Here is an 18747-nt window from a genome sequence, read left to right on the forward strand (position 1 = left end):
TAGATGTTTTATTACTCTGAGCATTTGAGATTGAATTTCAGTGTGCAAGTTTCTATTTGTTGTTTTTTTTTTTTGTTTTTTGAGAAGGATGAGGGTCAGCAGTGCCTAACAGCACAGTTACTGAAGAGTGAGATGGCAATTCCTGTTCTACACATTTTCATCCTAAAGTAAGTTTGCCAGCATGGAGTAAAGCACAATTAACAAGTAGCATGTGTTTCCCACCTATGCAAGAAAGTTACACTTCCCCCTCACAGAGATTAAAATGCATTCCAAAGCAAAATATCATTTAGAAGAGCATCAGGAAAGAGTTATCTGTTGACCCAACCTCTCTCCTGAGATTTTTTTTTTTTTCCACCTGTTGTAACTTTGCACATAACACTACAAGGTCGCTCATGGTGTAAAGTGGGCTTGCAGTAGATGTGACACATAAAAAGACTGTCTCAACTTTATACACAATCCTCCACACAATCTCAAAATGTAAAACATCTCTAATGACCTTTGAAAACTACATAAGATTGAACTTTTCAATTTAAATTTACAGTATTTCAGACAAACTTATCAACTGAATCCACATCCATTAATCACATAAGAACCTAGTGTACCACAAGAGAAATATGTCAAAATATATGAATAAAAACGGAGCGTGCAGCTCATTTAATATCTCTTGTCTTAGGGGGATGGGGAAAGGTGATCTATTTGCTGAAAGGAGCTAAAAGAAAAAAATTACAGTTCCAACAGGATCCCTCTCTATGGATACTGAGAGAATGAATTTGGTCATATGTCAGGTTCTGTCTGATGCATCAGAAGAAGACAAACTGTAGCTCCTGTGCTCCATCAGGATCACAGAGACTGTCATGTTGAAGTTACAATCTGCTGGCTTTATGGCTATAAGAGTTGGTGAGTTACTTAGATTCCAGGTCAGCACAGACAGAAGATGGCAGGTAGCACTGAGAGGGGTACAACAGGATAACAGGTCTTCTGCTGTATGTCCCACTGGGGAACCTCTCTCTCAGGAAGAAGCACAGCATCTCTGAGCAGCTGATGAAGCAGACAGGAGACAAGTCTCCATTCCGCCTTTAAGGCTGACCTTGTGGCAACTAAAACTTTGTAAATTTGGTGAGCTGCAGGGTGAAAGTCCTTCACCTAGCTGGATGGAGTACAGATAACAAGAACAGGTGCACAGATGATAAATCCCACAAAAATACTTTCTATTAGAATTTGATATTTATCTGGCTTCTGCAACACAACTGTAGTAGAAGGAAAAATAACGTGAATACTGTTGATAAGCAGCTTGGTCCAAGATAAACTGAGAATATTTACTCTCTTTGCCTATGAGATATGGTTCAAAGCCTACCTGCCTGCACAGTCTGTTCCATTTGCCTCCCCAAAGAAACACCTTGGAGATGAATAATTCAGCACACGCGTGCATACACGTTCCACACACATCTTCACTTATCGAGCCACAGCAGAACACATGTCACAACTGTCTTAGCTTTAATGATTTTGAGAGAAGAATAAAGAACAAGCGGGCTGAAATCCTACCCTGTGTTTAGCATTACTGTTGACAATTCAAGGCACCCACAGCTGACATCTGCATTTCCAACTAAAGCCCATTATTAGTTCTCCCATTTTCTGAAGACCTCACAGACAAATATCTTGCATTTAATACTTGTACTAATGGTCTGGCATGGATTGCTTCTGATTGTGTTTTCATAGATGTGGCCTTTTTTTATATACAGATAGATATCTATGCATAGCTTATACATAGAAACAAATCTGAGCATGCTGTTTCATTCTCCAAATAAGATTATTACTGTATTCAATCATCTAACTTTTTTTTTTTTTTTTTCATTTTTGAAGTTTTCTTTTCAAAACAGGACAAAAAAAAAGTATTAGAGAACTAAAACGTACTGAAGAATCACAATGTTTCCATTTTTCTTCTCTAACACAGAACGAGAGACAACTATTATAGTCTGAAAATTGAATTTGAAATGTGTTTTTTCTAAATTTATCCACCAAATATTAAGAACAGCTACATTAACAGCAAGGAATAAAGCTGCTTCAAAATGGTTTCTAAAATTTATATTGGCAATGAGGTACAGTATGTGAAGCACTGTCTCAGTTTTAACAACTCAAGCAATGTGCTGCACAAACATAATTACTATTTATATGCTGCCACCTTAGACAAAAAATGCTTTGATTTAGCACAGAACAAAAATGGTTTGGGAAACAGATCTATTAAAAGGATTACTTAAGACATGTATTCAACTATTTGTATTCCTTCTTCAGAAAAACATTTGGAATGAATCGAAGGAAGTTCATATTCCACGAGTAAACGTCAAGGCCTAACAGTTCACACTTGTTATTGTCAGCATACACAACTTGAACAAAACAGCAGGACTGTCAAAACAAGGACAAGCACTAACTCACCTCTTTTGAGAACACAGCTGTAAGATAGGCACTGAAAGCTTAGGAGCAGCTATTTGGGGAACACAGACAACTCAGCCCAAATCATTGTTTGACTGCATGTACAGTGGTTTCACTCAGCATCTTTATAATCCTTATAAATCCTTCTGAGCCTTCAAAAACAAAACTCAAATCAGCAGATTTTACTGGGATGTAAATGACTAAAATCTGCAGGAATTATGTTCCAGTCTAGACTGGCTGCCTCCCTCAAGTATTTCAAGGAGTTGATGAACTTCCAATTTTTAATTACAGAATTCTAATAACCCACAGCTATAAAATAGATTCTCCATCATCATCATAGGGATATTTACACACAAAAAGATCTCACACTGTCCTCCCTCGGGAATCTAAATTTTGAATAATTTATTTAGCATGGAATGTAGGCTATCTGCAAAATAAAATATTGAACACAAGGCTTGACTGCTTCTATTTTTTTCCTATGACTTTTGCTAGTGCTGTTGATGCATGTAATATGTAGGCATCTTAACTGTGACAGCTACTACATGGCACAGACATCCTTTTCTGGTTTTGCCTCTGCTCTCCTTACACTCCCCCTTCCTTTTCACCAGCAATTCACATGACTCTTCTTAGGGTTAATTATTGATGGCTTTTACACTGACGTCTTTATGAAGAAGCACCATTCCTATGAGTTACAGAACCACGGGAAAATTTCTAAATCTTAAGAGATATTGTTCAGAGTGTTTCATACTTGAAAAAAATGTAAAAATCATTTTTTATAACAAAAATCACTCAAAAATAAGATTACTCATTACAGTAAGCATAATTCCCCTAAAATTAATTTGTATTAAAAAAAATTCAACCTACAATTATCACTGGTTCACAAGTGTTTAAAGGGAACCACCTGCTTTTCTTAAATCATGATTGAACTAAAATGTAAGCATCTGCTTATAATAGATTTTATACTCCTGAAGACTTCAAAAGATAACTTAAGTACATGAGAAGGAAGGGGACAGAATCTTCAGCAGATCTGTTGTGACAGAACAAGGGAAAATGGTTTCAAATTAGAAGATGAGAGATTTAGATTGGATATGAGGAAGAAGTTTTTCTTACGGCAAAGGTAGTGAGGCACTGGAACAGGTTGCCCAGAGAGGTGGCAGATGCCTCATCCTTGGAAGCGCTCATGGTCAGGCTGGATGGGGCTCTGAGCAACCTGACCTAGCTGTAGGTGTCCCTGTTCACTGAAGAGGAGTTGGACTAGATGATTATTAAGGGTCCCTTCCAACTCAAAGAATTCTGTGATTCTGTGATTCCAATCTTTGTAAGATACCTAGTCCATTACATGAATAGTTATGCTTACAAATAGGAATACTGATTAATTGCAATTCTTCGTATTTGTTTTAAACAAAAGAAATATACTAACCAGGATGAAATACAGCCTACAGGTTATTCAAACATACTGAAAATGGAACAGAAGACATTTGAGAGAACTTGCTTTCATCCTCAGAAACCCTATTTTGTATTATTTACTTATCTCTTTTAGATCTGGTACACCCTTCTGATTAACAACTTTTTCTCCTCTTCAGTTTCTTTTACATAAAAGCAGGGAGAGGGGAAGGCAGGAGACATGGAAGAAGCCAAATCTTCCTACATCAAGTACGAGTACCAGATAAAGTACAGAGAAGGAGGAATTAAAGTCAACTAAATTAAGGAAATAAGACGAAGTGTGAATACAATCCCACTGATTCCACACAGTATGGGCACAAAAGGAAAAACATTTCCTTTTTTGAAAGAAAATAATTAATCTTCACTAGCAATGATGATGCAATTGGAAGACTTGCCCAACTGTAAAGTTTTTCAGCACTTTACACTTCAGTTGTAATCATTCTCAGGTTCCTGAGATGTGAATATTTGCCTAAGCCAGAAGTTGGGTCCAAGTCCACTTGCCAGTTCTCACTGCAATGGCTATTACAAGCTGCAAGGTGAGGCAGACAATTTATCTAGTTAATGTTACAGTTTCTAACACAAGAAGTTAAAAAAAATATTGCAAATAAAAAGTGAGGGTTTTTTAAAGGTGAAAATGTGACAGACAAAACAGTTCAGAAAAAAAATACTAAGTAAAGCTCTTTAAAGAGACCTTCAAGCAAACAAGAAAAAAACCTGCCCATGGACTTTATTCCCTGTAAAGAAGGTTTGAAGTATTTCAGATTCACTTTCATTTACAATGCAACTCTAACATTCAGGTCTCACGCTGTAATTGCCTTAGCAAGTATTACACCTTACTCAAGAGCTGTCACATCTGGGTAAATAGGAATAAAACCTACACAACCCAAACACCTGAAAAATATAAAGGATTCAATACCACAGCAACTTCTACAGCTGCTTTTGGAGAACTACTTGTCCCCATCTCTCGCAGGAGCAACACTTCGTGCCTCTTCTACTGACAATTATAGCAGTGGTAATCTGCTATTCAAAGGGTTCTCATGAGACATGCTTCACAGGAAAGTATGGAAACAAGTACCTTTGGGAAAAAAAAACAAGACATGACAAAATTTAATACAGTCTCTTCACTTCTGTATAGTATTCCGCCGAGCATTCTCTGTTCTGGCAATCGTAGAAAACAAACTACCTTACCTGCAATTTGTAGTGCCCCTAGGGTTGGGAAAAGGAGCATCTAACTCAGAGACACAGGGGAAAGGAAAAAATACTAGAACACTAGAAAACAAGTACTAGAATGTAAAACAGTCACCTGTCAAACTAACCACAATGAAGAAAAAAAAAAACAAAAAAAAACCCACATGCTCCCTTATAATAAGCAGCTTATCAGATAAAAAGTACAAAATGAGGAACAGAAAAACACCAAAAATATCCTGGTCAGAACTCTTCAGCAATAAGTTACTTTTCATATGTAATACAGCAAAGAGGTTCTAAAGAGGGATGTAAAAACATGTAACAATGCTACTTCTCAGTTGCACATCTACCTTTGTCAAACACAAAGAAGAATAGGAAAAAAAGCACAAACTATGAGATATTTACAAAATAAGTAAAAAGACTTTCACTTTTTGCTGCTGAGATATAGATATCAATATTTAATAATGAAAAGGATGAACAAGGAACAGGGCTGAGATAGGAAAGACTATGAAAAAGACAACAGGTTATATACATTCCTGTTCATCCATCTCCACAGGTACAAAAGCTTCTGTCCCAGCATTGCCTTATTGGATTGATGTTTCATTTTCCAAGGCCTCCTAAGCCACCACTAGTTGCTCTCCCCATTCTGTAACATCATCCTACTCATATATCCTACGAAATACTCGAGCATATAACAACTTGTGGCTTCATCTGGCCAAGCTGTCCCTGCTCATCATTCAATACACTACAGTCTCATCATCCAATAAACTATGTTTCAAAAGACAGAGGGGTAGAAGTAGTTGCATTACCAGCTGTATGACTTTGCAAATCAAGCAGGAGACCTGGGAATCAGAGAGAAGCTCTAGAGGTACCAGAACATTGCAAGTTACAAGGCAGTCTTAATGCACCTGTCTTGTGTTACACCAGACTGCAACATGAGGTCAGACCAAGCAGATGCTCTGCTCTCCATTTACCAGAAAACCTCTTAGCTGGGATTGAATGAGGATGCACACACAGATTTTTAGAACATAATGTAAAGACCACCGCTGCAGGGGCCTGGGCAAGAATAAGAACATTTTCCTACTTTCTAGGGTACCAATAGCAACGTAAGTATTTCAAACCTGTATTTTCAACTTAAACAATTTCAGATTTAACCAAGGAATTAAAATTAATAGTGGGAAAATCATTGTCTGTCAGGTGTTTTTGTAAACAGAAAAGATAATGCAAGTAAATGCTTGCATCTCTGAATTACGCTCTCAGAATTTTCACTTTGTATTTTTCAGATAAGGTTACTTGACTAATAAAGGACAGACAGCCTCTACTGTGAGCTTTACATCAGTTTAAAATTAGGTTTATAATGGAAAACTCAGACATGGTAATATTTTACAAGGATTTAAAAGAAAAAAAATTCATGCACGAGTTCAATGAAGAATGATTTATGGACACAGTATCTGTTTACAATGATACGTTTAATCTAACAGCTACAACATTATTATGCATAATGACAGCAAAGTTTTGATCTTGACTTGATTTAATGCATAAAATTTTCAAAAATTTATTAAAATTCTCTATCTCCTTTTTAAACATTAAAATAATTATTCTTTTTCAAGCACTTGATCTATTCTTACCACTGCAATCTGGTCTCAAGAAAACTTGGCTAGAATTTTAAAAATTAAAGGCCAGGGCTGGAAAGAAGAAGTACTACTCATTTTCAGTATCTTTGCTAAGAATTCATTAATTAGAACCCTACATTATGCCAGCGTTTCTTTTTATTACTGAACTAAGTTAGGAAATAAAATAGTTGCTTGGGTTTAGTGTTTATACATCTAAACGTAGCTATTGAGTATCATGTAAGAAAAAGCCTGTCAAAACAAGGTCTCTCAGGAAGAGCTGTCTCAAAGATGACTGGAGAATGACGACATTTTCTATTATAAATAGTTCTGATGAACAGAAATTTGGATTTATTTGGATTTAGTCTGGGACTGCTAATTTTTCTGTTGTCACCATCCTTCAGTACACTGGAGCTACCCATCCAATTTGAACTTGTTTTTTTGTTTTGTTTTTTACTAACCAGGTATTCAGGAAGAGAGAATACTGTACAGTACAATGCGCTGTACGCTGCAGTGATTGTTAGGTCCCATTAGATTGGATATAAGAAAAAAAACTTTTTTTTTTTTTTACAATAAGGGTAGTGAGGCATTGGAACAGGATGCACAGAGGTGGTGAGTGCTCCATCATTGGAGACATTCAAGGTCAGGCTGGACAGGGCTCTGAGCTGATGTAGCTGTGGGTATCCCTGTGGGTGTCCCCCTCCCTACAGGGGTGTAGGACTAGATGACCTTTAACGGTCCCTTCCAACCCAGACGATTCTATGATTCCATTAGCCTCTTATGTTCAGAGGACCATGAAAAAAGAATCCTGATTCCATTTATACAGAGTCCACACATAACCTGTGACATAAATGTAGAGAAAAAAATATCTCAGAATTTGAGAAGCCAAATAAACATACGCGTTTTAAAGAAAGTGCATTATGATTCTTGGAAAAAAAATACTTTTTCGTGCAACCTAAATGGTAATTGATTGCTAGCTGTAAAAACTCTTCACATGCCAACACAACTTGATAACACCACCTTTCCCACACTGGTGCCACAGACAAGTGGCATATTAATTTTGATGCCTCTTCAATCTTTCTTTATCCCCTGTAACACGACTCTATGATATACTATTATATTTTACTCCACCTTACTTCCTCTCATCCTCTCTGTAGGCTCCTAAATTAACAGCAGAACACCTGACATTTCAAAAGCAGCACTTTCTGAAATTCAGTGAGGCAACACCAACATTTGCTAACTAGAAGACAGACTGGGAACACTTGCATTGAAAAACGAATGCTGCAAAGCCTTATCCCTAATCCTGAAGCCACTGACTGGCTCACCATGCTCGTCCATTTTTGTTTTCCAAAAGAGGATGACAGTATCTGCAGACAGCTGCTAAGAACATCCTTTAACAACATTAAATCTTAGACTATTCCTGAGAAACACTCAAAAGCACTGCAGCCAACCAGGGACGAAACTCTGCCACGGGCCATTTTAAGTACTTACAGAGAAGGTGAAGTTTCAGTACCCAGACAGCCACATGCTGTTTCATTTATTATTATATAGGTATGTAGCCTCTAAGAAAAGGGGGTTTTGAGAGATGATTTTATGTATATACTGGGGTTTTATTTGGTTTGTGTTTTTTATTGGAAAGAACCAAGCAAAGCAGGAAAAAAAAATGCAGGGATATCTGCTTCCTCAAAGAATTGTGGCTGAGAGGTTGGTTTGTTTCACTTGCATACATCTTCCTTTGTATGAGCTTGCTCTCAGCACGTGGGATGAAAGCAGTAATACAGCAATGTCACATTTTCTGTTTCTATTAATAATACTTAATATTATGTTTCAGACTGAAGAAAATGACAACAAAATAATCTTTTGAAATTTCCTGAATAATCATTTGCTTTTCCTGGCATTGACATGCTTTGAAACAAAACAAGCATTACCACAAGCTTACGGAAACTACAAAGGTTGCTCCAAAAGTAATGCCTCCTATTTATTTCCACAGAAACGACAACAGCTACAGAGAGTAAAATAATACCATAGAGCAAATTCTCAGCTACAAAACACTACTTTTCAAGATAGTCACCACCGTTACCCACTTTTGCCAGCAATGAACAAGAGCCTGCATGTCATGCTCATAACAATCTGCACCAGCAGAGGTCACCCACCGTCAATGTCATCACTGCCAAAATCAGCGCTCACCACCCTACTGCGTTCACATCCACCAACTGGTCTTCATGAACATTCAGCAAGTGTCAACAAATGCCAGTGGGTGCCATTTCCTAAGTGGAGGAATTCAATGCCATACTTTACCTCCATACACACTTCCATGTCAGATGCCATTTTGTCAGACTGCCCCTCTGCTGCCATTTCTCACATTAAATCAAAATGTAACAGAATACTGGGGAGAAGGTTCAACTTCTACTGCCACACCACCAACATCTGCCTCTGATGTCGTGGGCCAACACAAAATAGGAGGCATTAATTTCAAAGCAGCCCACGTACATGCCACAGAAATGAGGAAAATGAAATGAAATCAAAGCATTTTATCACGAACTCTGAAAAGTGACTTTTTCAGCAACTGCAGGTGATAAGCATCAGAGTTCACTAAAAAAAATTAACCTGAACAGAAATTATTTCTATGCTTTCTCTAAGAACTCAAATATACATCTCTCCCAATTTCTTCCTAAGACTTTTCTTGTCTAGATATCTAGACTCAAATGCTTAGTATGTATTTCAATCACAATCTATTTTCTCAGTTTCTTTCACCTCTTTCTATAAGGCCACTGAAGTTTGTTTCTGATCTATCCCAGTAAAATTGAAAACCTAAATAACAAACAGCCACACTGATAAAAAATTGATTAAAATTCTTAAGAGGTAGGTGGTCTTTTTTCTCATTCTTCTCCTTTGCCATTCTCTTTCATTTCATATTCTCCCTGCTCACCGCTAAGTTTCTGTTACCCTTCTCTCCCGATAATCACATCATCCTGCTTTCAGTGATTTCCTCACCTTCTCTGTGTCAAGCATAGATGAAATGCTAAGTCTGAAGAAAGATTCTGTGATGTACTAAGACACAGCACTCCGTAATTCCATGACTTTCTCCCAAATCACAGTACTGCAGATAAAGTTAAATACATTCCTTTTATTCCCATCTAGCAACTAGCAGAGCACTGCTGCTCTTAGATCTCAAACTGATACTTGTCTGTCAAGCAGGTAACTTTTCTAAATTCCGTCTCAGACAGGTTGCCTTGTCTCAGCTGCTACATTACACTTGCAAACACTAGTTTTAAGAATAATTAGTCCCCTGAAAACAAGAGAACACAATTAAAATAAATACAAGAATGAAATACAGTTTAATTTTGAAGCACAACAACAGTTCTGGGTAAAAATACTGAGAAGTGTTCAAAGTGATATTACAGTAAGAGACATTTGGAAATTATCAATTATATGACACTATTTTGCCATAACCTGGAATTCAAATTCCATGATTTTTCTGTACACGTTAACAGCCTTCCTCTATACTATTTATAGCCATTCTGAGAGGCACACCTCAATGGAATTTTTGCTATTAATGCAAATTAATTAATGTATTGTGCGTTCTACAGAACTATATGTCACCTTACTTCAGCACTAACCTCTGCATTTTTGTGTTGGCACTGGTCATCCTAACACACAAATACTCAGCATCATTAACAGTATACATCAGCCTTTGGGACCTACTGTGGAATTTATGAATTTTGTACTTCAGAAAGAATCTTCTGACAAAGCCAGAAAACTTTGAAATGTTAACCTAGTTTAGGATGGTACATGTGCAAAATAGGTTGAGCATTTGAGAATAAGGTCAGCCAAAAGTATCCCAAATTTGAAGGCCTGACTTAAAATGAAGTTTGCCTGATCAGACAAAGGTGTTCATCAGCAGAGTTTGAATTCACATTTCCTCCACTACAGTGCAGCATCTCTAACAGCAGAGCACGAAGAAGATCAGATAGGGGATGTGTTGGAAATGCTGTACTACACACAATGGCCAAGGAATACAGTACTTCTATCACAGTACTGATTTTTAGAGCAGATCGTGAATGTAGGTTTATGATCAAAGAATGACACATTCTTTGTGTATTCCCAAGCAATCCCAGCAGCCCTCTACTGGGGATAGGGCTTTTGGAATGAGAGTTGGTTGCTTTGCATAATTATTACATTTGAAACTACTAAGAAAATTACACAATCTAACTTACACAACTTTACAAAAAAAAAAAAAAAAAAAAAAAAAAAAAGAAAAGCACTTGTCCTTCCTTTAGAAAACGTCCATTAGAAGTTTTCAATGCTTTTACCTCTCTTGGTGATAAAACTCTGTTGACCACTTCTTGCCAAAACAAACATGTTCAGGTGCCCAGTTTTGTAATTAAGCTTCTAAAATTAACCTAAAAACTGCTGTGCTTTTTAATCTTTGTGGTAGGATCACTGCTAATCAATTCTAGCAGCTGAAGCCCTGCTTGTACCCATACTGATAACACTGTCTTAATTTGCCCTTGACATCAAAACTGCATTACAGAAAAACAAACTCCACTCTTATTCCCAATGTTTAAATAAAAAAATAACCAACCACCAAAACACATTTAAGCATTTACAACTCTGCTCAGAATCAGACTTTCCTCAAACCTTAACAATCGTCTGAAAGCCCTCTTACCGTTTTTGCTGTTTGCCAGGTGGGATCCTTCAGATTAAGTTTGGACACTTTGCTCCAAACATTTCACCAGGGCTTTCAGAAAGCCTTATTTTGATAAGACAGCATATGCATATCCCAAACTGAGGGGAGACTGTTCATTTTGTACCTTACGATCCATTTTTAAAGGGAAACTAACAGCAGTGAGTGACAGGTGGGACAGAGCAAGAGCAGAGACAACTGCATGAAGAAAACAAACATTGAATCACAGGTGGAAGAACAAGTGAGCAAACAGGAAAAATGAGAAGACGATGTTTTTCAGAGGCGTGCAAGGAATCTTTATGTACCAAAAAATCCTAACCATAGGAAAGATCCAGAAAACTAACATCTATCACAGTGACTACACTTCTCAGCATACCGACAACTTTTTCTGTGACCAGTACATGTCTCAACTTGCAATTCCCCTATGTGCCAGGTGACCCGTTCAGCCTGAACAGCATCTTATGCAAGCCTCAAAGAGTCAACAGCAGTTTAAGTGGTCTGAAATGTCTTGTGTTTTAGTAATACTGTTTAGTTTGGGAAAACTAAAAGGATTTTGTACTTTCAGAAGCATTAACAGGTACTAGACAGTTTTTTTCATGGGCTGAGAGGATCAAAAGAGCAGAAGTGATGAAACTCTGAGTTGAGAGAAAGACAGTTTACAGGGAGACCAAAAGATGTTTGCACAAGCAAAGCAGCATTAAGGCATTCATTCATTCACTACTTCCCATCATCAGGCACATGTTCAACCACTTCCAGGAAAGCAGGCTCCTTCACACATAATGGTTCCTTGGGAAGATAAATGCCACAACTATGAATACCCTCCCATCCTCCTCTGTTTTTCTCATCTCTTATTACTGAGTACAAAGCTTATGGTTGGCTAGGATATCCCTTCAGTCAGTCAAGGCCAGCTGAAACATTGGTGGATTATCAGTGCTGTTTTGGTCACAAATTCAAAGTGCAGCACATTAAGACACTACAAAAAAAAAAACAAACAACTCTATTCCAGCCAAAGAGAGCAGACATATTCTGTATTCACTGCATTATTTTAAACGCCGATTCGTAAACATATATCTGGTTACATCGATCCTTCTCAAAGAACATATTCTATTCCTTACACATAATGGAGAAATAATAGAAAATTTATTTCATATGAAACATATGGTCAGGTTAGCTCTTAAAATAAGCTTCAATAGGAGATCCTTTCATAAAACTAACATCATATTTCATGTATATCATCTCTTTCAGGAGAAAAATATTCAAATAAAAGAAAGAAAATCTTCAAAGGTAACGAGCAGAAGTCCTATGGTGACTTTCAAGCAATTACAATATTTAAAATAAAAAACAGAAACAAGTTTCGTGTTCTCTGTATTTTTAATAAGTCCCTTCTGTACCACAGAAACTGCTTCTAGCTGTCAAAAAAGCCTTCTCTTTTTCCACAGCATATTTATTTCTCACATATTTGCCACAGGAGAGTCGGTCTACTGAGCACCTATCAGAACCTACATATCTGATTGCAAAGATAAATATGAGAAAGAGGTGTTAGAATAGCTTAGCACAGAGCGCTGTGATGCTCTCATAAAATATAGGCCTCTAATAGGCCAACTTCTTCATCCCTTATCCATTTTCATTCTCTCCAAGTTTAGGAGCGCTTTAGAAATGGGAAATTTTCCACAGCCTTTACCAGACCATTTCAAACCACCACTATGTGGAAATTAATCAATGTCTATTAGAAGGCTGCTTTCCATCTTAACTCTGATGCAGTGCTTTTTATTGAGCTACAAAATAACCTGATACTTTCGGTGCTGAAGTTTATACTCAAGCTCTTAATTATACAAATAGGATTAAATTAGAAATGAGAATCAATAACTAATGATAAAACCAGAAGTACTTACATTAAACTTAATAATGTCATATATCAAGTACCGAGGAACAACCTGTCCATTGACCTTGTCGACGATCATTTCCTTAAAAGAAAAGAGATGACATTTACATTTACCTCATGACTACAAGAAAAAAAAAGTCAACACATCCTAATTAGTGAATAAGCTTGGGAGTGTGATGCAATCAAATAACTGGCACATTCTTACTGCCCCAAAAATTTTTACAATATGTCAGCATTATAAAAATATTATGGTCCTAAATGTCTCATGAAGCATTCAGTAAGAAGGTAGAAAGCTGTCCTAATGCTCCACATTCTTATCTGAAACATTTCTATGTTAGGTTCTCCACACCTTTTAAAATCATTACCTTTCTTGCAAGAACGAGGCCTTAAAAAACATAGTCAGAACTGTAATAACCTGTTAGCAACCCTAACTAGCCCCTTCTGGAAATCCCACCTACAACAAGAACTTCAACAGCAGAAAAGCAAAGAGCAAGCTCTTTTGTCCATTTTCTGTTTGCTTTGGTCACTTTCATGTTAGCTGTGCTCTAAGCAGCAGAGACAAATGCAATTTGTTTGAATGCACTGTGATTACGCACTAGGACTCTTTCAAATGGAAATGCAATGTCTGTATCATATGAAATTGGTTTCAATTCAATATATATTGGTAATCTATCTTGAAAATGTCAGCAAGGAGAAAATCTGTTAATAATGAACGAACATGAACACACACACCTTACATGCTGGTACCTGTATCTGTAGCTCAGATTTGTGATATGAAGCAGACCAGTTCATCAGTTTGGTAAATTAATAAAAAAATATTTAATCACATGCAACTTTTTCCATCCTGCTCTCCACCACCCAATTCTCAGCTAATACGATAGTTCTACCAAGAAAGGGTTTTTTGCTGCCAATAGCAAATGACAGCTCCAAGGCCATACACAGGAGATGAAACAACGGGAAAGGGTAAAAAAAATAGTTCACTGTAACATGATGAAAACATAACTATGTGCTCAAGAATTAATCCAAAATAGCATTTTACATCAACTTAGATTAATTCTTGATGAGTCACTAGCATTTTTGTTATACAATCTATTAACATCTCCTAGAATCTGTAACTTTCACAAAGTAAACCCCAACAAGATTTTCAAAGATTTTCAGTCTGCATACATGCCAAACTTCTTAAATTATACTCAGTAATTAATCATATTAGGCTTTTAAAAAATAAGAAAGTAGTTTTAAATACAGATTTACTTTCAAGTAAATACGAAGTTGGAGGCATTTACTACGTAATCCTATTGTTTCAAATAACAATGGGAACCAGAAATTTCCTACTTCACATTTTGCAATCTCATCTTCTATAAATTGAATACAGAGATAAAGATCATATTTTCACAGCCAAGAGTGAATCATCATACACATCTTTCCATTAAGGGAAAAATAAAAATAAAAATGACTGAGCCAAAAATACTCCTTCATAATACTACAATACCTTATTCTTAAGTCTAGAAATCACTTACCCATAGTTACTGTCAAATAACATTTGCAAAAGTCTATGTAGAATTGGTGTAATGAAATGCTCTTCTATCACCTTCCAATATTTAGGTAAGACACTGGCAAGCTATGAATGGAGATGCAACACTGGAATGCATTCTCTGATAACAAATTCCATAATTAGCTACACGAGTTGATGGAGCAGGTACAGAGAAAGAAGACACTGTGTTCAAATGTGGAAGAGTTTCCATAGATGCAATAGAACAAAAAGTCCTGACAGGGTTTATTTGTTTTCCCATTAGAAATAAGGAGTAAAATAAGAAAATAAAGTAAAAGTGAAATACAAAAGTGAAATGCTACCACACTGTTTCAAAGTTTCAACTGCATCAACAAGCAAAACTAGAACACATTTCATTGAACACAGATTTAGAGTTGAAGGACTCATTTCTTCAACATGAATATCCAGAGATCCAGCTCTGACGCAAAGCTAGCATTTATATGCCAAACCTTGAAAACACTATGATTCCCAGTCTAAGATTTTAAACCTAACTTTCAAACTCTGTATCTTTGATATTCTGTTTATGACTACTGTAAGATACAGACAAGAAAGTCCTGTACATTCTTGACATTTTCTCTGGAATGTTTAGATTTAACCCAGAATTAAATTGTATATCAAAACTTTTTCTCTACTTCAGACACATATAAACCTTTTCAACCCTATTACAGGTACAGGTAGCCTCTTGTCACCTCTTCTTTTCTTTTCTTCTTCCCTCCTGCCTCTTGTTCTTTTCCAGATCCTGACTTAAATCCCAGCTACCAGGGCAAACAGACAGTAATACAATATGCTTCAGAGTAGAAAAGACAAACTCCTGTGCTGCTCATCACCATCATGACAATGGCATTCACTGCTCCATTAGCTATGCCAATACAGCTGTCATAAGGCAACAGGTGTAAAGCAATCATAAGAATGATTCAATTAATCTAAGACCTCATTATTTAAGATTCTGATCTCAGTCTTTCTTGAAATAAGAAGAATTGAAAAATACCTCCAGAATTAGATCTCAAAGCCAGGTTCATACTGTAGACAGTTGGAAAAATGTACTACTTGAGGAACTCAAACTCACTTATTCTAATTAATAACCTGATACTGTAAGGCTATATTTAAGACAATTTCTAGATATCGCGTGGCTGTATAACAGAACACAGCAGTATGCACAAGTAATACTTGCAGCCACGTATTACCTTTCATCTATCCCATGTAGGCTTACAGCTGCTATAAAACGTTTTAATATTGCCATTGCTAGGAAATATGGTTTTTATCCCTTGTCCATTACCCACCACTTTAATAGTGACTTAAACTGCAGGTTTGTAGAACAAGATCCACTTGCCAGTTTCTTTAACGTAATCTGGAAAACTGCTGGTGTTCATCTTTGCTGGTGCTGCAGAGCATATGCTTACAGCATATTAGAAACAGCAACTGTGCTACAAGCCTTAAGCTGGACAAGCAGCAAAAGGAAAGATGCTGGCCTGACAGCTCAGAGACTTGTTTTTTTCCACCTTGAATCACAGGTCTACATTGTTGCTGCATATAAAATAATCCAGAATTTAATTGCAATTCACAGAATCTCATTTTCCCACTAACTTGTAGAATGCACTCCTAGTTGAACCAGAGCATGGAATTTGATCTAATCATACATCTGTTCATCATTCTTTTTCCTCCTACCTCTGGTCTTTCCTTTATCCCTTTATTTTCAAAACAATTCCAGCCAGTGTTGTATTTCAGGAATGCAAAGAGCTTAAAAAAAAAAAACAAAAAAAAAAAACCACCCAGCTACGTGCACAAAGTGTCAGTCTTCACAAACTGTAACAGTCGTAAGCTGTACCATTTCTGACAGAGCTCACAAATATGTGAGATCTGTACTGACACGAGAGTGCAATACGTTCTCTCTCTCCACTGATCACAATTCTGTGGGATGTCTTCGCCAGTGTGAATGTCTCTCTGCATTCATGTACCCAGCAAATTCTAAATTCAAGCTGTAGGAAGGCTGCCTCCACCTAGGACCTCCCATGTCAGGTAGTTCACCAAAGCAGCATAAAGGGCAGAGCGACTGCAACCTTCCATCCAGCTTGATGACAAAGCTGGCCAAGGATGCCAAAACTGGGGACTGAAATCAATAAATGTTTATAATACATGACAACATACCACTCAAGCTTTTTTTAAAATTTAAGTTAAAAAATCGTGACAGTCTTAAATGCTTGGAAAAAAATGAGAAGTGCATCTGTTTTATTTTAGCACTGAGTTACTAAGGAAGCCCTCACATAGCTGAATTTTAGAGGATGTTATTGTGAGAAGTTCTGAACACTAGATATATTTTGCTCACAAACACAGATGACCAACAATTCGTTTTAGTTGCAGTCTATCCCATTAGTTTAAAAAAAAACAAACATCTTTTTTTAATGAATTTAGATACTGTATATTTACAATAAGAGTCTGTATTTATACAAATATTAAGCAGTAAATCAAACACAGTATATTTCTGCATTTTCTACTCACTTGTTCCAAAGCTAAGGAGAAACTTCCTGAAAATAACTAACTAGTTTCTTTGAACAACAGCCAAAACACTTGAAAAAAGATTTATGCATTCCCTCAGACACTGCTATATAGGCAAAACACAAGGCTTCCAAAGGAATGCTTAATGTTATGCTGGTCACCTGTAGGTAGTGTTCAAATTAGTTTTAATGAGATTCGCAGAAAACTTTCTTCCATGCCAGAAGAACAAACACAACCAAAAAGCTCGAGATGAAGACAGAGTATTACTGAAAACTTCTTACCATGCAGATGTAATTGATCGTGGTGAGAACTGTTTGCAAGTAATTTCAGCCTGAAGTAAACCCTAAATGCATTTGAGATTCTTAAAGAACACTACATGAAAGACTCACATCAGAGGCCTTGAAGCATGTTAAGAAATCACTGAATTCATGGCAATTACCTTATTAAAGTTTTATACATTCCCATTCTAAATAAACTTGCAGAGACTACTTAATCTTTTGTATTCTGATCACATGCAACTGTTTCATCACATGGAACTGACAGAATTCATCTGTTTTCTTTCTTGTGCTTTTAAGATCAATGTAAAGTAAGGCCAGTTGGGCCGCTTCCTTCTCTAACTTCATTCTCTGAAAGCAAAAAAGCTACTTCAAGGGCAGTAGTGTGAAATACTTCAACCTGTAATTAATGAATTAACTTCAAGAGCCTTTCTGCACTAATTGGCAAAATACATTAATGCAAAAAAAAAAAAAAAAAAAAAAGCCAAACTTTCCTTCGTGTAGATTAGAAAAAAAAAATGAAATCATGCATATATTCCAAGTGAGGGAACAGTTATGGAAATTATCATTTGACACGAACATTAAAGAAACAGCAAATTACAAAGTTAAGCTGTTTTGATGCTTCAAGCAATAGGTAAGTCAAATCTCCTGAAAGGAATTGCAATGAAATACAATCAAAATGTTTTTGTTTTTAAACAGATTAAACAAATTTATTTTGAAACCTGAGCTATAGAAGTATTTATTATCCATCAGAAGATTTCAGTTTTATCCCAAGGTATATTACTCAATCAAGTTTTCATATTTTGCTTCATGAAAAAATATTTTTCTTCACGAAAAAAACACAAGGAAAAAAAGAAATTATTATGCCATACAGTGAAATATTGAAATGTACTATAACAACCATACTTCTACAGAACAACAAATTAGGTAAAGTTATAGCTTACTATGTGCTACTATGTAATACAATCAGTGACTTGATTGTTAATTGTCATGGTTTTATGTTGTTTTTTTTTTCTGGTTTTCAGCATTCCGCATCAAAACATCATGTAGTGTACGGGGCATTGAAGTGTCACTGCCCCAGTTCCAAGTTCCTATCCCTGTACATTACAGCAGTCACGGGATCTGGCCCTTCCGGGTGGGGGGTGCTCTCTTGCTGCCTGGCAGTGGGTGCTGGAGGTGCTTTCCTAGCCGTTCCA

The 18747-nt window shown here is 36.6% G+C and overlaps 1 protein-coding gene across 3 annotated transcripts in view; it reads right to left on the minus strand.

The window, feature by feature from the left end:
* The window catches only part of RNGTT (RNA guanylyltransferase and 5'-phosphatase), a 186301-nt gene that overhangs the window by 115167 nt on the left and 52387 nt on the right, over positions 1-18747 (minus strand). For all 3 annotated transcript variants that reach the window (XM_052678333.1, XM_052678325.1, XM_052678343.1), the window contains one exon: positions 13245-13316. In XM_052678333.1, the coding sequence (XP_052534293.1) occupies positions 13245-13316 (72 nt within the window). The remainder of the gene's footprint in view (positions 1-13244; positions 13317-18747) is intronic.

This window comes from Tympanuchus pallidicinctus, unplaced genomic scaffold, assembly GCF_026119805.1.
Source record: "Tympanuchus pallidicinctus isolate F22 unplaced genomic scaffold, pur_lepc_1.0 scaffold1, whole genome shotgun sequence".
NCBI lineage: Eukaryota > Metazoa > Chordata > Aves > Galliformes > Phasianidae > Tympanuchus > Tympanuchus pallidicinctus.